The sequence below is a fragment of the Carassius auratus genome, chromosome 41 (assembly GCF_003368295.1).
Source record: "Carassius auratus strain Wakin chromosome 41, ASM336829v1, whole genome shotgun sequence".
In the NCBI taxonomy this organism is placed as follows: domain Eukaryota; kingdom Metazoa; phylum Chordata; class Actinopteri; order Cypriniformes; family Cyprinidae; genus Carassius; species Carassius auratus.
The window spans coordinates 12,587,546-12,611,444 of NC_039283.1; the positions used below are offsets into that span (position 1 = coordinate 12,587,546).

The window sequence follows — 23,899 nt, forward strand, 5'->3', positions numbered from 1 at the left end:
GGTTCTGAGAAATACCAGCAATGACACACACACACTTGCTTTCTGATTCATTCCACTGTGAGTCAGTGACAATGCACACAAAAGCGAAGTAAAGGAAAGATAACAGAGCGAGGGGACATTTGCATTACCCATCATCCAAAGATGACCTTTGAGGGCACATAGATTATTTCTGCATTCATCTTTTTGGGATGATTGCTCACTTACACTACAAAAACAACAAATCTGTGATTTCTTATATTCAAACACTTTCAGATCTACAGTGTATCTGTTACTATTACTCTTATCTAGAGCCGAAAAAAAAAAAACACTTACCCAAATTATGAAAGTAACTAATCCTGCACCCTTTCGATTTATGTTTATATTGCAAGGGATAGTGCACAGATTAAATTTATGTCATCTTTTACTCCGCCTATATATATATATATATATATATATATATATATATATATATATATATATATATACACATTTATATTATGTTTTATATTATGTATTATTATGTTCTTCTATACTATGGAAGTCAGTGGCTTCAACAGGCATCAGCTGTATATAAATGATGACAGAATTTTAATTTTGAACAAACTATGCCTTTTAAAATGATATATTTTGTGTTTTTTTTAAAGAAAAGTTGCACTATTACTCTTCTATGCAACATTAGTAATTATAAAACATCTTGCCATATAATAGTTTAATGCCATAACATGATGCAATAATCTAAACTATTTAATCATTCATTCGTCCTGTCGTCTTCTGTTGGTATAGATCACATTACCATGTCAGACTATATGATATTGTATTAGTACTTCTGAAAGTGATCCATACATCACACAGCACTCTGCGGTCCGTGGGAAGCAGACCTTCCCCCTCTGCATACTGATCCAACGCCAATCCCTCCTCACTCCACTTAATGAACTAACAGAGTCAATAAAATATAGAAAGACAGCCTTGAAAAGTGCCCTGCATAATAGAAAGAGAATGTGATTTGCTATCTACTCAGTGTGTGAGCTCTATGTAAATGCATAGACACACATACATTTGTTAAGGATAGATAATTTATATAGCTGTTAAGGAGTGATATCTTGAATTTATAGGCTCTGGTTCTTAAGCAGTTCCATTAACAATTATTTTTTCACTTTTTTTTTTTCACAATTAGTTTTTATCACTTTTGAGAAAGCACCCCAATGTAATATTTGTCCTTACTAAACTACAAAACTAAAAACAGTGATGACGTATTCAGACTGATGAGTGAGTGAGTGATTCACTGAACCATTTTATGAAAATAAAAGCCTACTCATTACCAGATCATTCATTTACAGTGTTTATTTTAGTATCATTAAGATACAATGATAGTTTGTATTAACATTTTGAATTGGTTTTTATTTGAATAGTTTCCTAATATACATTTTTATATTATAGGTAATTCTGTTTCTGTATAGTTACTGTATTTTATTTGTATATAAATATTAATATTTTATTAATATATAAATCTTACCCCGATGTTACCTTTCAAATTAAATAATGTAAATGTAAATGAATGCAAGTCATTTAAATGCCAAGTCCAGCATGATAAATAAAATAAAAAGTGTATAATTCTGAATCATTTGTGGCACCAGAAAAATGTTTATAGGTGTTTCCAAGGGGTGGGCGATACTGCAAAAATATAATATAAAAAAAAAAATTCTGAAAAAAAAAATCATGAATCATGATCTTAATCTTTCCCATGTTGTTGTTGTTTTTTGTAGTAGTAGTACAGCCAAACGAATTCCCCTATTTTTAAAACAAAGCTTTACAAGTAACACAATATAAACTAAAAAAGAATGGCGGATATTTAGGCCAAATGTGTGAAGATACAATCCGTCATTAGTTTATATACATTTCAAATATACATAACATACAAATAAAACAAACGTTGCTTTATTTTTCAGGTGCAGTAAGTGTATTTAGCAGTAGCATTCAAGAAACGAAAGTTTTTTTGTTGTACATAAAAGTTATTTTGAAGAATTTGGCTAACCAAACAGTTGCTGGCCCCTAGTAACTTTAATGTTTTTTTTTTTTTTTTTTATATATAAACAAAGTCAATGGGATCAGCAACTGCTTGTTTACCCAATTTCTTCAAAAGAGAAATTAATATAGGTTTTTGGACAACATGAGAGTGAGTAGATAATGACAGAATTTTCAATTTTGGGTGAACTATCACTTTGAATAACAAGCGGCAGCCTGTTTCATATTATTTAAGTCTGTTGATACTTTAAGGCCATCACGCATCCCTTTTTCTCTCAACCGTTTACTTTCACTTTAGACATAACCAACTGTGTTTATTTGTAAAACTTTTGTGTTTTTGATAGCATTAGTGCCATCAGACGTGAAAGATTAGTCCAGTCATCTGTTTGGACAGACTTTTTAGTGTGCACATGATTCAGCTGTACAGTATGTACTCAGAAAAAGCACATGTCAGAACAGCATGCAAATGAATGTTGAACCGTTAAGGCTTTAAGGCACATGCAAATAATGTACTTTTGTGATTGCGAAGTGCAGTGTCCCGTGAGGTTCTACTGTTGAGTTAGCATTCGATGTGTATGTATGTCATATAATGTTGTATACTGACACGGATGCTCCAGAATAGCAACTGATAGAATGTGTGCTGTAGCACAATACTACGATATTTATTTAAAAGCAAATCGTGGAGATGATCAAAAATCATGATATGGCACAACCTTAGGGTTTCCAAACAGTTTTACAACTGCCTCTTAGGTAGCCCAAACACAAGCCATTACTTCAGATACAAGTTGACACATAAGACCCAAGGCTTCAGGGTTTTTGTGGTTAGCACTGTCCAATTAGATGCAACTGGATGATGCCATAATTAAATACACTATTATGGTTCCAAAAACCAGCTTTCTCCACTGCTTGCAATTCAAAAGGATGGATTAATTCATTTAATAGGTTTAATTATTATTATTATTAAGGTAATTATGAGGTCAAGTTAATAGAACAGTTTTGTTAGGTTTGACGGTTTTGTTCCATACTTCAATTTATGATGATTAAATCTGATGATTTCAGAAAAAGCAAAAAAAACTATACTAACATTTAGCCTAAAGGATTACACAATTGTCCTAATGTAACATCCTCTGGTCTACCATCTGAGCTATCGAATGTTGATGAGGGCCATGACCCTCACAGATACACCGTAGCCAGACACTCACCCACAAACTAAGTTGATTTGGAGCAGTGCGCTGACCTGCCGTGAACCGAGCTGACAGCAGCTGTTCCAGTGTAGCCAGCATACCCATACTCCAGCTGAACCAGCCCTAAACAAATCAATTCACACCAACCCGCAGGAGCAGCCAACCTCAATCCAATCAATCTGAACTAGAACTTCAAATACTGCTTATATGAGGTGACAGCACTGCTGTTTGCTTTTGATTTGACATGCATATCTTCTCTGACTTCGGTCAATTTGGATTAAGTTTACTTGATTTAATGTTGCAGAACGAAACACAGCCACACACAGATCTGAATGACTACATACAGGCATTTGCTTTTGAGGTTTGTAAAGACTTCTATTCCCACAACACTAGTGGTTTTGAGTTTTATTTAAGATTCTGTCATGGTACTCTGATGCTGTGCACGGATCAGTATGGCCTAATTACAACTCCAGTGATTACTGCGAAGTTTAATTAGCAGAAAACAAGACATGGCACAATGAATTCCTCCCCAGATCCCCACACAGAATTTCAGGAGTTCTATTTTCTCTTCCCCAAAAAACACAAGTCTCTAGTGTGTTTGTGCGTGTTTCTCCCCATGCTTTGGGTCAGTTATTTTGAGTAGGTCTCTTGAGGCTAGGAGCAAAACCTCTCCTTTAGTGAACCATGGACTGAAGCTCCACAGCTATGGGGATCTGGATTCTTCTGTTACAGAAACTTACAAAGTCTAATACATTATTTTTTCTGCATTATCCAAACCAACGGGATGGTGGCCAAGTTTAGCACCCTTTGACACTCATATGCTCACATGCAGAAGAAAAACAACCCGCTGATGCCATCTTATGGACCATTTGGGCCATTGCAAAAGGGGGTTATAGGTTATCATGGTGTAAGGACAGGAGAATATGTTACAGTACCTCTATAGCCACCACAATGAGGATCATCTGAGACTCTGATTCAGGGAAGTGTGCTTTCACTTGTGAAGACAAACCAATCAAAGCACAGTTGGTCACCACGGCGATAATGCTCATTGTCTCAAATGCCAACTGGAAGAAGAAAAAGACCAGTTTTGTTTCTGTATGCGTGTAAGTGTTATTATTATTATTATTATTATTATTATTATTATTATTATTATTATTATTATTAAATAAAACTAATTGAAATACAATTTTAATCCAATATAAAAATGAAATGAAATACTTAAATGTAAAAGTTGAGATGAAATACTTAAATGCAAAAGGTATTAAAGGGTATTAAAATGATAAAAACCTTAGAAGTAGAAATATAAAAATAATAATAATAATAAAATAAAATGACAAAGGCACATAACAATGCTACGGAAAAAATAAAATAAAATAAAAAGTCAAAATATTAAATACTACAAAAGTACAAAAATAATACTGAAATAACACTGGTTTGTAAATATATAGTGCCATTTAGATGTTGGGAAATACTTGACTACATGTTTCTTAAAAAGACATTTAGTCTTAACTATAAAAGCTTCAAATTATTTTTCACATACTGTACATGTAAGTGGATATCAGATGTATAAGAGAGATTAGTGTGGTTGTTTTTTTGGTTATGCATAATGTCTGCTAATCCACTAATCTTCCTTATAACTTGTCCGGGCTAGTTCTGACTCATAGGTAATCGGATGAACATACAGGATAATAAATAAATTATGCAATTCTACATTTGATACTTCAGTACATTTAAAACAAGTACCTTTGAACCATTTACTCATGTAGAATATTAAAGTAGTACTTCTATTTGTATTGGAGTATTTGCCCTTTAACTCAAGTGCATGATTTGTGTACATTTTTATGTCTCTTCAGCTTTCTTTAAAGTACAGTCAGTTATCAGCTCTTCTGGATGTGCGACTTTCTCATGAGGTTTTCTCACCTGCCACACCCCGATGTTCGCTGCTGGTTCTGAGAAGGGACGCTTGAAAACACGGCACATCTTGAAGGCGTCAGAATAAACCTCAGTGATGTTGTTCAGCACCACCAACACAGCAGCCAGCGGATACACACAGGAGAACAGACTCACATAGCCGAACAGCAGGAACTGCTCCAGGTAGTCGTCAAATGTGCCCTGATGACCAAAGTTATTTCAGAGAGATTCAGTTTTAAAGGTCAGAAAGGAATAAAAATGGTCATGTCAAATTTAGAATTGTGATTTTTGGTGCAAGTAGAAACTTTGACTAACATTTGAAGTGGACTTCAAAAGAGCGTATATCCTATGTGCTTGTACACAAAATTATATTTTTGGTAATTACATAGTTTTCACAGCTCAAGGCACCCAGCTGATCACAGTTACTCAAACCTACCAGATAGGTGTTCATTTCAGTCTCCAGCTGAACTTGTTCCAGCAGGGGGAGCTCTTTATCACCCATCACTCTCCTCATCCTCTTATGGACTTTCTTGTTCCTCCTCCTCTGTAGCCAGTATGGCAGAAAGGCCTCCATCACTTGATTCAGGATTTGAGAGGTGATGAGCAGCGTGGCCAAACTCTGATGATCCACACACAGCGACAAGTAACTTGGTTGGTTATAAACAAGTCATTCAATTACACTTGATTTGTAACTTTTTTAAGCAGCCGAGTTTTGTGTGAAATACTGACCTGTCTCAAAAGCACCATATCTTGCATGACAAAGGCAATATAGAAGAGAGAGGCAAAGCAGTTTACAAAGTTAAACTGGAAACAAACAAACAAAAAAAACAATAATTAAAACTGCATTTTCACTTCAGAAATTTGCATAATTTGAATAATGCTAGGGTTCCCACATTTTCGACCACTGCAGTTCCACTAGTATTCCAACTGTTTATAAACTGTTAAATGCAATGATACAGAGACTCGTGCATGGAAATCACAATTTAAAAATTGAAAGCATACCACCAAAACCTTGAGCACAAGGTGATTTTGAAATGATGACTCCAGTCTATGGTTTTCTGAAAAACAAAATACAAGAAATGCGATTTACTTCCATGTTGGATGGTAATATCTGGAAAGAACTGATGTGAAATAGCACACAGAAAAAATGATTTAGACCAGTGATTCTCAACTAGGAGGCAAAGGTATTTAAATAATAAATTATTAATAGTATAAAAAAAAAAATAATATACTTTAAATAAAAAATTAAAACTAAAATTGAAATCAATAAGATCTAAATATAAACTGAAATAATATATATATATATATATATTTTTTTTTTTTTTTTTTTTACTGAACAACATACGGTTCTTGAAAACAAAACACAACTTGTGGAATCACAAATTAAACAGTGGTTAATTAAATGTTAATTCAATATATAAATTAAAAGTCCAAAAAACAGCTTAATATATAAAAAATAAAAAATACAATAATTGGACACTAAGGTGCTATTGCAAATGTTGAGAATCACTGATTTAGACTTAGTTTTAAGTGATGTTCCTGGTAAAAATGCATCCAGGGTTCCGAGTTAAAAAAAAAAAATATATAATTTACTTTATATCTCACAATTAAAATTGTATTTCTCTCTCTATCTTTAATTTTTTTAACTTTCAATTGATACTTTATTTATCCCAACAGTGACTTTAAATCTTACAATGCGACTTTATATCTTGCTATATGATATTATATTCTAATATAGTGACTTTATCTCACAATGTGATTTCATATCTTGTAATTACAATTGCAATCTCAAGTTGTAATCATCTCACAATAACCCTTTTTTTCTTTTCTTTTATTCTTTTGATTGAGGCAGAAACTGCCTTCAGTTTAAAGCTAACTGTTATTGAAAGAAGAACGGGGAATGAAAAGACAAGAATAATTTCAGGCTCACCCCAGTTTGTGAGAAACTCTGCCGCATAGCGATACAGTAAGTTCATGATCTCGATGACCACAGCATAGATGATACTAGGTACAAACAGCAGAATGCCGTTCGCAAAGTTTGGATTTTCATTGTATATGCTTATGGCCCAGTTCTCCATGTCAAAGTAAACCATCATCACGTAAAAGGACAGATACAGGCATAGCAGAACAAACGGAACCGACACCAAATATATCCTTAACTGCCGCCTGTCGTGGGAAAACAAACACTGTGAGCATCGAAAACATTTACCATATTTATAATGCTTATTTTATTTTTTACAAAACGCAGCACATTTCAAAACTTGGTACTTTAAGCTAGGGTAGACTGGTTCCTCTCGGCCCGTGACTGGATTAAACCCCAGAACTCCATGGAATCCAGCCCTCGGTTCTTCAAATGCTTTTTTGCGGCTCAGAGTTCCCCACTCGTATGCTAACGTCGAGCTGCATCTCTTCCACAATTCCAAGAATACGGTAGACCAAACCAGGTTCAAGACAGCAAACAGCACATACTTGTCGTAGTCCTCCCAGTCAAAGAGGTAGTAAGAGATCCCAATGAGGGCCATGGGCACCAAGGCAAAGGTGAAATATTCCAGAAATCCAAAGTAGAGCGCCAGACCCTCACCAAAATAATGTCTAATGTCATCTACATCAGGAAGGACACAAACGGAACATCTTCGATTATTATTGCACAGTGCACTGTGATTTCAATGTGTGTGTTAAATGTTCAACTTTGAGCTGGAGTACTGTTTTAAGGTGGTGCAAGTACAAATTTACACTTGAATTAAATGAGCAATCAACACCACTCTGAATTCCCACAATAATTAAAGAGAACAGCCATAATATCACACACACCCACCAAATATGACATTCAGCTGTACTTATATAACCAAAATTCTTGTGAAATTCTTTTCACAGTAAGTTATATCAGAAAACTGATAATAAAGGATGGAGTTGGGTATAAAGTTCATGCTGCCAGCGCACACAGACAGAGTGACTCACCTAGTGGCTGGAAGGACAATTTGATCTTTTTGTACCATGAGAACGAGAGCCTTTTAAGGTATTCTTTGTTATGGAGAGGAAAATACTGGACTAGGATACCTTTAGACTGCAACCTCCGCACTGGAAAAGAGTTTACCATCAAAATGTAACTTAATCTTCAAAAATGAAAAAGGCATTGTGAAAACAAAAAAAAATACTAAAGCATTATTTTAGTTAAACAGCAAATAAGACAATCTTAATGGTAATGTTTTGAATCTACTTTCAACTGTTCACCACTATAAGTTTTGTAAAGTTGCTCCTTCAAGACAGTTTAATGCTGATATAATATTGACACATATTCAAAAGTGTGTTCTCTAAAATGAAATTATATCAGCTGTTTTAAAACGATGTTTTATTCTACAAGGGCAGTGTCAGAATAAACCACAATGTTGAGATCACGTGACCTGCCAAATACTGTACTACTAGCTTATTTTAACATTATTTTTAAAAGTGCATTAAAAAGATAACAATACTAATATTCCCTCACTGCATTCCATTTCTAAATTTCATGTTTGATTAAAGTAAAAAATAACCAAGTAATCAAAAACATTTGCACCAATAATATTTTAGCACACAGAAATGTGACCATTGGTTATCAGCACTGGTTTTAAGTTTATTAAATTTTGATTAATGATTATGAGGATGTAAAAGAAACACAGATGAATGACACCCAGAACATGTACAAACCCGATTCCAAAAAAGTTGGGACACTGTACAAATTGTGAATACAAACAGAATGCAATGATGTGGAAGTTTCAAATTTCAATATTTGATTCAGAATCCAACATAGAGGACATATCAAATGATTAAAGTGAGAAAATGTATAATATTTAGGGAAAAAATAAAGTTAATTTTAAATTTCATGGCATCAACACATCTCAAAAAAGTTGGTACAGATGTGTAAGCTGCCCATGCCACACGCACTCATGCAACCCCATACCATCAGAGATGCAGGCTTCTGAACTGAGCACTGATAACAACTTGGGTTGTCATTGTCTTTAGTCTGAATGACATGGCATCCCAGTTTTCCAAAAAGAACTTCAAATTTTGATTCGTCTGACCACAGAACAGTTTTCCACTTTGCCACTTGACCTATAGAGTTTTAGCCGGCAACGGTGAAATGGCAAGGTGGATTGTGTTCACCAACAATGTTTTTTGGAAGTATTCCTGAGCCAATGTTGTTATTTCCATTACAGTAGCATTCCTGTATGTGATGCAGTGCCGTCTAAGGGCCCAAAGATCACGGGTATCCAGTATGGTTTTCCGGCCTTGACCCTTATGCACAGAGATTGTTCCAGATTCACTGAATCTTTGGATGAAATTATATGCACTGTAGATGATGAGAACTTCAAACTCTTTGCAATTTTTCTCTGAGAAACTACTTACTGATATTGCTCCACTATTTTTCACCGCAGCATTGGCGAAATTGGTGATACACTGCCCATCTAGACTTCTGAGAGAAACTGCCACTCTGAGAGGCTCTTTTTATACCCAATCATGTTGCCAATTGACCTAATAAGTTGCAAATTGGTCCTCCAGCTGTTCCTTATATGTACATTTAACTTTTCCGGCCTATTATTGCTACCTGTCCCAGCTTTTTTGGAATGTGTAGCTCTCATGGAATCCAAAATGAGCCAATACTTGGCATGACATTTCAAAATATCTCACTTTCAACATCTGATATGTTATCTATATTCTATTGTGAATAAAATATACGTTTATGAGATTTGTAAATTATTCCATTCCTTTTTTACTCAAAATTTGTACAGTGTCCCAACTTTTTTGGAATCGGGTTTGTAAATGGGGTCATGTTTTATTTTATGTTGACTTTAAGAAACAAACAAACAGAAAAATGTTGAAAGCATCAAAGAGGCAAAATGAAAACTATCTGGAAAATTTTTACAACGGCTAACTGTATTTATCTAATGCAGCTGGTGATAGACATACTTACCAACAGATTTTCCAGGGTAGAGTTTAACCTTAGGGTATCCAGGAACATGCTCTTCATTCTTAGCCCTAAGTGTGTCTAACTCATGTTTGATGATGTATTGACACTCGGCATCACTGAGAAATCCTTCACCATCTCCTATGAGCACAATGCAACAGTATTATAGAACAACCTGGACAAATGCAGTTACTGTACTATATCCTAATACTGTATCCCTATTTTTTCTAACAGTCACACGTAAGTTTGGGGGCCAATTCTCACTATTAGAGGGGTCATATGATGTTGATACAAAGAACATTATTTGTTGGCATTTGGTGTTATGAAATGTGTTTGTGTGATTTAAGGTTCAAAAAGAACATTATTTTCCATATACTGTACATTATTGTTTCTCCTCTATGTCCCGCCTTTCTGAAACGCATCATTTTTTACAAAGCTCATCGGTCTGAAAAGCGAGGTTTGCTCTGATTGGACAGATGGCATTGTAGTCTTCTCTCTCAGGATCAGGAAACAGTCCTCACATTTCACACATTTAAATGTTTTGGTTGAACAGTTCTGGAACGTTGTTGTGAATACAACTTAACCACTGATTTCTAGTTGTGTCTTCTTTTGGAAGGCCAAACAAAGTATTTTAGCTTTCACAATGAAACAGCATCTCCACAACATGACACCGGCAGCAACAGCGAGAAATAAAAGTTACGCCTTCAATCTTTGCGTGAACATTTGGGTGGCATTATGCAAATCTTCTGTGATGTAGACAGTGTTGTGGGTAACGCGTTACAAAGTAACGCGTTAGAGTACTCTAATTACTTTTTTCCTGAAATGTGTAACTTAACGCGTTAGTTTCGTGCGTAAGTAATCAGTAACTTCGTTATTTTTTTTTAAAAGTAATCCGTTATTTTAAGGAAAGGAAAATCCCGACTGCAGCCTGCTTTTTGTCAAACAGTATGCTTAGGTCTACTGTGCCACCTGCGGATGTACAGTATCAGCGGAGCCGAAGCTCTGTGATCGTAAAGTCAATGGCTGTGATACGTCTGTGCCCTGCGCCTGACCCTGTGTGTGTGTGTGGGTTTTTTTTTCGAACTCCCGGCAAGATGGCAGAGAGGACAGCGTTTGGTTTATGGAAGTACAAGTACGCACATTATTTTCAATTTGTCAACGAAAAAGAAATCGACTGTCGGACAAACGTTTCGAAAATCTGCTTCTGCTACGTTTTAATCACTACTTTGAAGAGTAAATGTAAGAGGACTGTGTTACAGCGAATTTAGGCTTGTGACTGTGAGTGACATTTTAATAATAATTAGTTCGGCTATTAAGCGATTTGTCATTTGCCTGTGTGGCAGTGAAGGATTTAATTCGGTTTGTTATCATTTTTGTTTGACAGGCAGCTGTTAATTTCTGTTAGATCGTTGGCTGGCTGGTTGTTCATCATTTCTAAATGGATTTAAATCTGCAAGCCTGTTTAAGGTTGTGTTTACAAGTAAGCATACTTGTACTTTGATAACTGCAATATTTAAAGTTAAAGAAAAATCAGGAGTTATCTTGTGGTGCTCATAATATACAGTAGCCTAGGCTACCCGGGCTGTAACGTTAGGTGCGAATTTTGATTAATAATATGTTCTGTGATAATAAATAAATAAAACGCCATGTGGAATAGCCGATTGCTGACTGTCTTTCCTGTTATTGTTATCCTGCAGTGTTAATTTAGTCGGATGAATGACGTTATTCATTGTCGGGAGTCACGACTTCTAGGTGCATTTAAAGGGGCCAGGGGCTCTGTCTGTCATGTGTGAGCCACTGCAAACGGCTTTTAATTTTTGGTAACGCATGAGTACTCTAACGCGTTACTTTTATGAATGGGTAACGCTGTATCATAACTGATTACTTTTAATTGATAGTAACGTTGTAACTTAACTAACTACTTTCCAAAGTAACTATACCCAACACTGGATGTAGACATGTGAGGGCATGTTATAACAAGGCATTTATGGAGGGTAGGGCTGGACGATATGGCCAAAGTTTTTGTCACGAAATATTTCTTAATTTCGGTACGAGACGATATAATTCCAATAGATAACACTATTAAAGACGCCTCGTAAAAACTGAATTTGCCAAGTCTATGACACCTCATAAAAAAAAAATAAAAAATTGAAATCACTGTCAAATAATCGTCTCAGACTCACCTAATTAATATTAATATCTTTAACTTCAAACTAAAGGCAAATATACAGTACCAGTCCAAAGTTTTTGAACGGTAAGATATTTTATGGTTTTAAAACAATTATCTTCTGCTCACCAAGCCTGCATTTATTTGATCCAAAATACAGCAATAACAATAACATTTTGAAATATGTTTACTATTTAAAATAACTGTTTTCTATTTGGAAATATTTTAACATGTAATTTAATCTGGTGATTTCAAAGCTATATTTTTAGCATCATTATTTCAAAAACATGATCCTTCAGGAATCATTCTTATATTCTGATTTGCTATTCTTAAACATAATTTATTATTATTTTGAAAACAGCTGAGTAGAACTCAAAAAGAACAGCATTTATCTGAAATATAAATATTTTGTAACATTATAAATGTAGTTTTCATCACATTTGATCAATGTAAAGCATCTTTGCTAAATAAAATTTTCTATAATTTCTTTCCCTGAAAATTTTTAAAAAAAAAAAGAAAGAAATCATACTGACTCAAAGCTTTTGAATGGAATAGTGTATAATGTTACAAAAGCTTTTTATTTCAGATAAATTCTCCTCTTTAGATCTTTCTATTCAAAGAATCCTGTTTTTTTTTTTTTTTTTTTTTTACTCAACTGTTTTAAATACTGACAATCAGCAAATCGGTATATTAGAATGATTGTCTTGAAACACTGTCTCACATCAGCTTTGATCTCAGGAATAAACTACAGTTTAAAATAAAGCAGTTATTTTAAATAGTAAAAATATTTCAAAATGTAACTATTTTAGCTGCACTTTGGATCAAATAAATGCAGGCCTGGTGAAGAATTCTTAAAAAATAAAAAAAATAAAAACTTTTTAAAACCTTTAAAAATCTTACAGTTCAAAAACTTCTGACTGGTATTGTAAACTGATTTTTCTTATAGATTGAAAAAAATGTGCTTTAGCAGTATAGAGAGTACAAAAAATACTCGGAGTTGAAGCAGAAAAACAAAAAATAATAAAATAAAAAAACACGTTGCTGGGACGGACTTGAAAATGCAAATTGATTGTCTGGCGCTGTGAGAGCGGTGGAACCGCAGGTTTCTCCAGAAATGAAATGGAAAATGCCATTGAAACTTTTCTGAATTCAGTCAGTTCCCTTCAGATATACATTCATATAAAACACCCGCAATGTGTTTTCATTTTGAAACGTGATGTGCTCATGTTTAATCAATGAAGTAAAATGCCACAAATAAATCAATGTATGGGAAATATTGAAATATCGGAAATGTGTAAAAAAAAATAATATCACGGTTATTGAAAAAATTATATCGCGATACATATTGATATTAAATTATTGTCCAGCCCTAATGGAGGGTGTGGACAAGAATATCTCTTTGGGTTTGATACTTTAGTTCTTTCAACTTTAGGGATCTTATATATTCACAAAAAGCTTGTAACACTCCAAAGAGAAAAGAAAATTTAAATCGCATCATATGACCCCTTTAATTAATAAACTCCAAAGTTGCTGCTTACAGTATTAATAGTTAGTAAGGAAGTTGTCAAGTTTAGGAATGGGGTACGATTAAGGGATCTAAAATATGAGCATGCAGACGAAGGCATGATATGTGCTTCATAAGTATTAATAAATAGCCAATATGCTAGTATTTTTAAAGAATCAATATCTCGTTTCTACCTAGTCCTATAAACAGCCTTTATAATGAACTAATGCATTTGAAATAACAAAATATAACAGACTTCTCATTTTGGTTATAGCTAAATCTCACCATAAAAGTCTTTGAAGCTTTCTCTGTTGGCATAAGTGAACCCTCGCATTATCCCATCTTGAAATTCCTTAAATAACCCTACATCCTCAGCTCCTTTTAAGAGCCTCTGCAATGTGGAGCCCACCACAAAGACATTTGGATTAGACTTCTGTCCATCCTGAGCTGGAAACAGGAGCTGATCCACCAACAATTCTGCTCCTGTAAAGAGAATCACATTTTATAATAATAAAATAAAAATAAAAATATTCAGGCAATATCATAATACTAAATGGGTTCTTAAAAATGTACTATTTGCATTTATGTTGGTTTCATTTGGTTTTAAAAACCTCTTAACGAAAAATCAAGGACTCTAAAAATGATTAATTTGTAAACATTATTATACTTGCATTATAATCAGGCAAAAGAAAGATTATTTGATATTTTAGGAGACTTTTTGACCTTGACACATTTACATTCATATTTATAAATATCCTTACAAATAAGGAAAAATACAAGCAATTCATCTTGGAGCCGACCATATTTATAGTACACAAGCATGTTTAGTGGAAATCTAATTTAACCTCATCACAGCACTGAAACAGCTTTATATTACATTTACATTTAGACACTTAGCAGATGCTTTTATCCAAATGGAATGCAATCAAAATCAACAAAAGAGCAATGATATACAAGTGCTATAAAAAGTCTCAGTTGGCTTAACACAGTACACATAGCAAGGGGTTTTAAATAATATAATAAAAAGAAAACGAATAGAATAGAAAAAGAAAAGAGCAAGCTAGTGTTAAGAGGTCTTTAGCTTTGTTAAATGTGATGATGAATGATTTGTTACTTGTGGTTGATTCTGGTGTAAATGCAGTTTTGATTTTACGGGATCTGAGTGCCGCTTTTGACTTGGTAATTCACAATATCCTTTTGTCTCACCTTGAACATTGGGTAGGCATTACGGATTCGGCATTACTGTGGTTTGAGTCATATCTTAAATACAGGACATTCTCAGTGGCTTTTGGCAATTTTCTCTCATCATCTGTTTCGCTCTACTGTGGGGTTCCTCAAGGGGTCAATTTTGGGGCCATTACTCTTTAATCTGAACATGCTTCTATTCAGTAATATATTTATGAAATATAAACATTTATTTTAATTTCTATGCTGATGATTCTCAGCTATGCAATCCATTAAAATCTAGACATTATCTGCAGCTTCTTATGGACTGTTTTGAGGATAGTAAATGCTGGATGACAAATAATTTCCTCCAGCTTAACGATGAGAAAACTGAGGTGATTATCTTTGGTCCTAGAAACTCTTTAGCCAGTTACTACACAATCTTATTTTACTTATCTTACATACTTATCTTACTTATATTAAGTCACATGCAAAAAAATCAATAGAAAATAGAAGTTATCTTTGACTCTGAGCTTTGTCTTGGAAAGTAAATTAGCTCACTTGTTAAAAAATGGCTACTATCAATTGAGAATAATTTCCATACTTGAATTGACACTTTCCTTTTTAAGACTTATAAAAATGACGCATAAAAAATTAATTCATGCATTTATAACAACCCTACTGTAATTCTTTATACCATGGTCTTATCCGATCTTCCTGTTTTGTTACCTTTTACATAGAACCATCATATGTTCTTAATTTTCATATAAAACAGCTTCAGATAATAACAACTCATGTTAATAGTCTCTAGTGTTGAAATAATACAGCAGTTCTTATCTTTTATGACAGCTTTATATTTTAAGTTCAATAAAAATTAATTACAGAACTAGTAACCATTTAACATTGTAGTGTCAGACTATTTTAATTAACAAATAGAGCACCGAGCAGTTAATATGACACAGAGTTGCCCCTTTTTATCTGTGCAAGCAATATGTATAAAGTAACTTTGCATTGGTTTGTCCTCTATAGGCAGAATTTGATTTCATGTCCCTGACATCTGTGAAGGATAGGGTTCACAGAAAAAAACCCTAAAAAAAAGAAAAAGATTTCAAACAGACAACTTTAGAAGACAAGTAGATATTGCGGAAATTGTTCAGTTCCTGTCGACCTCTATCCCTAGATGTTACAAGCCAGGGGTCTCACCTCCATTGTGCTGCTTGTCTCTGATCCTGCTTAGAAACCAAGTGATGGCCTCTGCTTTAGTGTCATCAGCAAGCTCCAGGACCACCAGAGGGGTGAACGAAGAGACATCACTGTCAGAAACCGACAAACCTAGTTGCATTTTTCCTGGTCCCTGTGTTACACACAGATGAAAAGAGGCAAGGGGCATAAAATGTATAAATAAAACATACCACTCTCCTCAAGATTCAGATACAGAAGATACAGGGTGAGAGTTTCCTTCAGAGCAGATGAAACACCACAAGTTACACCACACAATTAACACTGTGAAGAGTCTTATTTGCATCTATAAATGCTTATGAAAATGTTTTCCTGTTATTCAGAAGACTCATGCAATAGGTAATTCTTACTAATAGGTTAGAATAAAATTCATGGCTTGTCAAAAATGTCAATGTCACATATTGTTTACTGCTTGATGATAAAGACATATCATACAGTATAAAATTCACTGTATAATATGACTTAATCTTCCAATATATAATACCATTCAAAAGGATCAGTATTTTGATTTTTAAGAAATTTACAATTATTTACAATGTATTCAATTCATCAAAAGTAGCTTTTGCACTGCTACAAAAAAGAAACAAACAAATAAAATAAAGTCAAGCAAAAAAATAAGCAGAAAAGCTGTTTTCAACACTGATAATAATATAAAATATTTATTTAGCACCAAATCAGCATGTTATAATGATTTATGAAGGATCATGTGACACTGAAGACTGAACTAATGGCTGCTGAGAATTCATATTTGCCAAAATTGGCAAAACAGAAACTAACACATCAAAATGTCTTACTGACACCAACATTTTGATCATTACTGTGTATCCATTTTCATAAATAAATGTTAAAAAATTATTTTAAAAAAGTAAAAAATAAAAAAATAATGTAAAAAAACTGAAACGTCAATTTTATGGAAGAAATTGGTATACTCCTAATTTAACATTGATGATATTAATACTTTAGATCAAGAGCAAGGCTAATATTAAAATCAAGCTTAACAGCAGAACAATAGTAATAATATAACATTAGTAAAGAGAAAAGATAGAGAAATACCTTCAACTGGTCTGATTTGAACAAACAAGTAAATGGCAACCTTCGGACTCAGAAGGAAGGTTAAAGGTAAGTTTGGAAGGGGACTTACAGGCATTTCCAGGCTATCTACCTTTCCACTGCATTAAGAAAAGAAAAAAAATTCTACAAATGGAGGGTTTCAAACCACTTAATCTGTAACCTGTCCACCAAAAGCACACCAAGAGCAGATATCAAGATGCTTCAGTAAGTTTTTTTGTTGCTTCAGGGGCTGGTAAACTTGAATTGTACATTACACCAAGCAATGCTTGGGAAGATTGAGAGAATCCACAGAAGAAGGGGTCAGATGAAAGAAATGGAAAAGTCTGGAATGGCCAAGTCAAAGTCCAGACCTCAATTCAACTGAATGTTGTGATGGGCCATACATGAAAGAAAACCCTCCAATATCATACAGTTAAAGGAGATCTTAATGGAGGAATGAGCAAAAATATATTCTAGTTGATGTAAGAATGATTTATTTTCTATATGAATTATAAGAAACAAGTCAAGAAGCCACTAATGAAGGTGTGTACTATTATGTTTGATTATGTTTGATGTTTTAATTAATCTAAAAATGCAAAAAGCTTTCCGCGAGGGGTTAGATTTAGGGTTAAAGGTTAGGGTTAATAGGTAGGAAATATTATTGGTTCAGTATAAAAACAATGTAAGTGAATTGAAAGTTACCATAAAAGGTACAAAACGTGTGTGCATTATGCATGCATTCTTAAACATGCAATTCTGGACAGAGAGAGAAAAAAAAGAAAAAGAAAACACCAGACAAGTATCATTCCACATTGCATGAAAATGTGTGGCAATAAAAGCTTTTATCTGAAATCTCTGTAAAACAGATCTCTGTAAAACTAAACCTCCAAGAGCAACCCAGAGTTTGTGGACATGTCTAAAAAAAAACGCATTTCATTTTTTCATTGCATTTCACATTTCTTTGGTTGCCCTGGCTGAATGCCAGTCAACGTGGTTTGACTTCAATGAAGTATTATTGGCCGGAGCTAAACACGCATGCTCGTCAAGGTAACATACAAAGACAGGCTATATGTGATCCCATTTTCATGTATACGGTCAAATAACGCACAAATGCCACTCTTGTTACCCCTTTGCAAAGCTTAAACGTTTGTAAAGTATAACATTAAAGATACAAGCCGTATATCAGGCCTGAAACCCCTCTGACATGTAAACTACGTCTACTCACAGTGTAGCACGTGCGATCAGCTGTCCGCAAAGCGAAACAGAAGTCAGTCCTTCTTCTTCTTCTTCTTCCTTGATGTTTAACGGCGGTTGGCATCCAACTTCAATGGTGCATTACCGCCACCTACTGTACTGGAGTGTGAACCGGAGCTAGACAAAGAGAAACTAAAACTAAAATGGAGACTTCCAACTCTCTTCCCCCACCCTTTAATTAATAATAATAAAAAAATAAATAAAAAAATTCCAAATTTGTCTTCTATATTCTATTTGCTATCCCTGTGTCCTTAAGGAAGGTAAATAAATGAGTACTGATAGCATTTGAAGTTAATCCCAGAAGTTCCTTAAGTAAATTCCCTTGCACCCCCAAATTCCTTATGCTTTCTTTCATCTTTATCCTTTCTCGATCATATTTTTGGCATTCAAGTACCACATGTTCAACAGATTCCATACTGTCACAAAATTCATATCTTCCTGTTACATGCTTACCTAAAATATGTAAGCACTTATTCAACCCACAATGTCCAATCCTTAACCTAGTGAAAATTATTTATTCCCTTCGACTCCTTCCAGTGATCCTCTCTGTCCCAGCCTTCTGTTGTATTCTGTATAAATGTCTCCCTTTCTCCTCTCTATCCCAACCACTCTGCCACTTTTTCATAATTTCCATCCAGATTTTTGTTTTAGCTTCTGTTTTACTCATTAAGATTGATATTTCCACATCTTCTCTTTTACTGGCTTGTTTTGCCAAACCATCTGCCATTTCATTTCCTTTAACACCAACATGAGCTGGTACCCATGTAAATTTTACCTTCACCCCCAACTGAGAAATACTTGTGTAACATTCTAGTACCTCATATACTATGTCTAGTCTTGATTTTGACTTAAATGATTGCAAACACTTTAGTACTGCACTAGAGTCTGAACAAATGACAACTTTATCCGGTCTTGTTTCTTCTACCCACTGTAGATCCAACCAGATACCCATCAATTCCACTGTAAATACAGATATTTGATCAGACAGTCTCTTCTGTACCTTAACTCCCATTTTTGGTATTCCAAATGCAGCCCCTGTTTGCCCAGACTTAGGATCTTTAGACCCATGTGTGTAAATATCCAGATACCCATTAAACTCCTCGTTCAGATGTTCACAAAAAACTCTACATAAATCCACCTCTACTCTACTCTTTAAGTTTCTATTTAATAACTGCAAATCCACTATAGGTTCCACAAACAACCATGGTGGTCTGACAGTGTCACGGATACGAACCCCATGAGTCCCTCCAGTGGCCAGCAGAGGGCACCCTCACCCGAATACTGACACTTACAGGCATCCAAACACTCACGTACACTGATACTGACTACATTACCCAATAGCCCCATACCTTGGACTGATCAACCAGCCAGGTGTTCCCTATCAGAGACTGCCATATAAGCCAGACCTTTGCATCACCTCATTGCGAGGTCTTGTTACTGCCACGGCTAACTTTTCTGAGCGTTTTACCCTGTCTTGTTTTCCCAGTTGCCAACCTTTGTTGTTTATCGATCTATGAACCTTTGCTGCCTACCTTTGAACCCTGATTGTTATACGGACTGTGATACTTGCTTGTTACCCCGACCCACTGCTTGGTATTGACTACGATTCTGATATTCCTGTTACACTGTGTTTGCTGATCCTGACCCTTCGCCTGTACGACTACGAGTGTTCTAATAAAAGCTGGCAAATGGATCCCAAGTCGAGTCATTCATCGTTACAGAAGACCTCGCTAGGACAAAATCCAGCAGCATATGAACATCTCTGCACCAACCTGGCAGCTCAGGCAAGTCAAATCGCTGCTAATCAGCAACAGTTAAATCGTCTTACCGCCGTCACGGAGGAATTGGTGAAAGCTATTCAGAATCTCCACAGTCCTGTTGTCACAACACCCGCGCCACCAGCGGCCGCCATTACACATGCGGTTCCCACGCCCTCTCAGATTAACCCACGACTGGCGTTTCCTGAGAAATTCGACGGTGACCCTAATAAATGTAAAGGCTTCTTACTTCAATGTTCGCTGTTTGTGGAACAACAACTCATGCTCTATTCCACTGACAACGGTAAGATTGCCTTTGTTTGCTCTTTGTTAACCGGAAGGGCTCTTGACTGGATTACCGCTGTATGGCGCACGGATGGGTCATCTTTCTCCTCCTTCAACGATTTCCTCACACGCTTCCGTGAGGTTTTCGATCATCCCAAGGAGGGAAAGAGCGCTGGTGAACGCTTGCTAGAGCTCTCTCAAGGGAAATCTTCAGCTGCTGAGTATGCTATGAACTTCCGCACACTGGCAGCACAAACGACCTGGGTGAGTGACACCTTAAAAGTTCTGTTTCGGAAAGGTTTAAGTCATGAATTACAAGCTGAACTGGCATGTCGAGATGAAGGGAAAAGTTTGAACGATTTCATCGAACTGACAATAGCAATTGACAATCTGCAACGTTCACGTAAACCCCGTTCTCGTGTCAGCACTGCCATTAAAGCAGCTCAGTCTGTTGAAGACCCTGAACCTATGCAAGTTAGTTCCTATCATCTCTCATTTGAAGAAAAGAATCGTCGCTTGGCAAATCGTCTATGTCTGTATTGTGGATCCCCAGGTCATCAACGAGCCAGCTGTCCTTCACGTCCCTCATCTGTCTCGTCCAAATTGGTGAGTGAATCCTTACACTCTCTCCATCCTGTAAACTGTGTGATTGTACCCCTGAAACTAACCATTAACAACGTTCAAGTGACCACATTTGCTTTACTGGATTCTGGAGCGGCTGGGAACTTCATGTCAGCTGAGTTTGCAAGAACAAACAAAGTATCATTAATACCCTGTGCTAACTCTCTGTCTGTAGCTACCATAGATGGTCGTCCCCTGGGAACTGGTATCATCACTCATCTTACTCAAAGTCTATCCATGACAACCAGTTTACTGCACCAGGAGGTCATTCAGTTCTACGTTCTGCCCACGTCTAATACACCCATAATTCTGGGACTACCATGGCTGAGACTGCACGATCCACTAGTATCATGGAGGGAAGGTCAGATATTAAAGTGGAGCACTAAATGTCAAACAAAATGTCTATCTACCATTTCTCCTCTCCCAGTGCACTCGTTGGTGATTAACGAGGAGTCATCCGAGGTTCCCAATCTACCAGCGGAGTATCACGATCTCAAGGCAGCATTCAGCAAAACCCAAGCAAACACATTACCACCTCATCGAACCCATGACTGTGCTGTTGATCTCCTACCAGGTCACAATCCACCCAAAGGTCGTGTGTTTCCACTGTCACTCCCAGAATCCGAAGCCATGACTAAATACATCAAGGAAGAGTTGGAAAAAGGCTTCATACGTCCTTCCACTTCCCCTGCATCCGCTGGTTTCTTCTTCGTCAAGAAGAAAGACGGCAGTCTGAGACCCTGCATTGATTACCGTGGTCTCAACGAGATCACGGTGAAGTACCGTTATCCCCTTCCCCCGGTTCCAGCTGCATTAGAACAACTTCGCACTGCCCTATACTACACCAAACTTGACTTACGCTGTGCTTACAACCTGATTCGCATCAGAGAGGGTGACGAATGGAAAACGGCCTTTTCTACAACCAACGGGCACTATGAATACCGGGTTATGCCGTTTGGACTGGTCAATAGTCCGTCCATCTTCCAGGCTTTCATTAATGATGTCTTCAGGGACATGCTGAACAAGTTTGTTGTGGTCTACATTGACGATATCCTTATCTACTCCAATACCCTACAGGATCATATTCAACACGTCAGAACTGTGCTACAGCGCCTCATCGAACATCAACTGTACGCCAAAGCCGAGAAGTGTGAGTTTCACACTACATCCACTACCTTCCTGGGTTATGTCATCAGTCCGGAGGGAGTTGCCATGGATGACAGTAAGGTCTCTGCTGTACTCAAGTGGCCAGAGCCTCAGACTCTCAAGGAGCTACAACGGTTCCTGGGGTTTGCCAATTTCTACAGACGTTTCATCAGAAATTTCAGTACAGTCGTCAGTCCTCTCACTTCTATGATCAAAAAAGGTACACATCGTCTCACCTGGTCCGAGGCCCCCCGTCAAGCCTTTAAGGAATTAAAGGAACGCTTTGTCACCGCTCCTATCCTGCATCACCCTGACCCTTCTCTCCCCTTCTTAGTCGAAGTTGACGCATCCAATACTGGCATTGGGGCCGTTCTCTCACAGCGACCAGGCCCTCAGGAGAAACTTCATCCCTGTGCTTTCTACTCCCGCAAGCTCAACCCGGCGGAGAGGAATTATGATGTGGGAGACAGAGAACTGTTAGCCATGAAAGCAGCGTTTGAAGAGTGGAGACATTGGCTCGAAGGGGCTATTCATCCTTTCACCGTCTTTACGGATCATAAAAATCTGGAATGCCTACGCTCTGCCAAAAGACTCAACCCACGCCAAGCCAGATGGTCCTTGTTCTTCTCCCGGTTTCAGTTCAATGTCACATATCGCCCAGGTTCCAAGAATACTAAAGCCGATGCTTTGTCACGTATCCATGATGACGACCCCTCCATCTCAACCCCTGAACGCATCTTGCCCTTCCATGTGGTGGTTGCTCCCATCCAGTGGGATATAATGACTCTAATAGAACAACACAATTCACAAGAAGCACCACCAGCCGCCTGTCCACCGGATAAAACCAACGTACCTGCCCCCTACCGTGATCAAGTCCTGGATCATATCCACTGTCTTCCTGCCTCTGGTCACCCCGGCATCACAGCCACACTCCATCTCCTCAAGAACCGCTTCTGGTGGGAAACAATCAACCCCGACACTATTAAATTCATTCAGAACTGTCAGACGTGTAACATGCACAAAACCCCTTGTCAACTACCAGCTGGACTCCTTCAACCTCTTCCTATCCCTCAACGACCCTGGTCACACCTTGCCATAGACTTCATCACAGACTTACCCCTATCCCAGGGGTAACACGGTCATACTCACAATCATCGATCGATTCTCCAAAGCATGTCGCCTCATTCCTCTACCCAAACTCCCCACTGGGTGTTTAGGTTTTACGGCATACCTGACGACATCGTTTCGGATAGAGGCCCTCAATTCACCTCTCGTTTATGGAAGGATTTCTTTCAAGCTCTAGGGGTCAATGTAAGTCTCATGTCTGGTTATCACCCCGAGGCCAACGGTCAAGTGGAACGCCTCAACCAGGAGCTCACTCGGTTCCTCCGCTCCTACTGCAGCTCCCATCAAGAGGACTGGTCTCGTTTTCTCCAGGCCGACCGTCGTCGACGCCCTGGACACACTTTCCAACCTGGTCAATGGGTCTGGCTGTCCACCAGAGACCTTCAGATGAAATTGCCATGCCGAAAATTAAGTCCAAGGTACGTGGGTCCATTCAAAATCACACAACAAATCACACCTGTTTCATTCCGCCTTGCTTTGCCTAACACATATCGTATTTCTCCCACTTTCCACATGTCATTGCTCAAGCCCGCTGCTGCCCCTGAGGAG

The 23,899-nt window shown here is 36.8% G+C and overlaps 1 protein-coding gene across 2 annotated transcripts in view; it reads right to left on the reverse strand.

The window, feature by feature from the left end:
* The window catches only part of LOC113060101 (anoctamin-10-like), a 31,750-nt gene extending 13,319 nt beyond the window's left edge, over positions 1-18,431 (reverse strand). Inside the window, exons 1-12 of one of the 2 annotated variants that reach the window (XM_026228930.1) lie at positions 18,388-18,431; positions 16,077-16,227; positions 13,995-14,192; positions 10,045-10,179; positions 8,055-8,174; positions 7,365-7,698; positions 7,027-7,262; positions 6,099-6,154; positions 5,826-5,900; positions 5,533-5,715; positions 5,106-5,297; positions 4,121-4,249 (exon numbers count right to left, since the gene is read on the reverse strand). In XM_026228930.1, coding sequence (XP_026084715.1) covers positions 4,121-4,249; positions 5,106-5,297; positions 5,533-5,715; positions 5,826-5,900; positions 6,099-6,154; positions 7,027-7,262; positions 7,365-7,698; positions 8,055-8,174; positions 10,045-10,179; positions 13,995-14,192; positions 16,077-16,215 — 1,797 coding nt within the window. In that variant the 5' untranslated portion in view covers positions 16,216-16,227; positions 18,388-18,431. Of the gene's footprint in view, positions 1-4,120; positions 4,250-5,105; positions 5,298-5,532; positions 5,716-5,825; positions 5,901-6,098; positions 6,155-7,026; positions 7,263-7,364; positions 7,699-8,054; positions 8,175-10,044; positions 10,180-13,994; positions 14,193-16,076; positions 16,228-17,165; positions 17,239-18,387 lie in introns of those variants that run through there. The other variant, XM_026228931.1, reaches the window with a different exon arrangement.
* Positions 18,432-23,899: the final 5,468 nt, after the last annotated feature.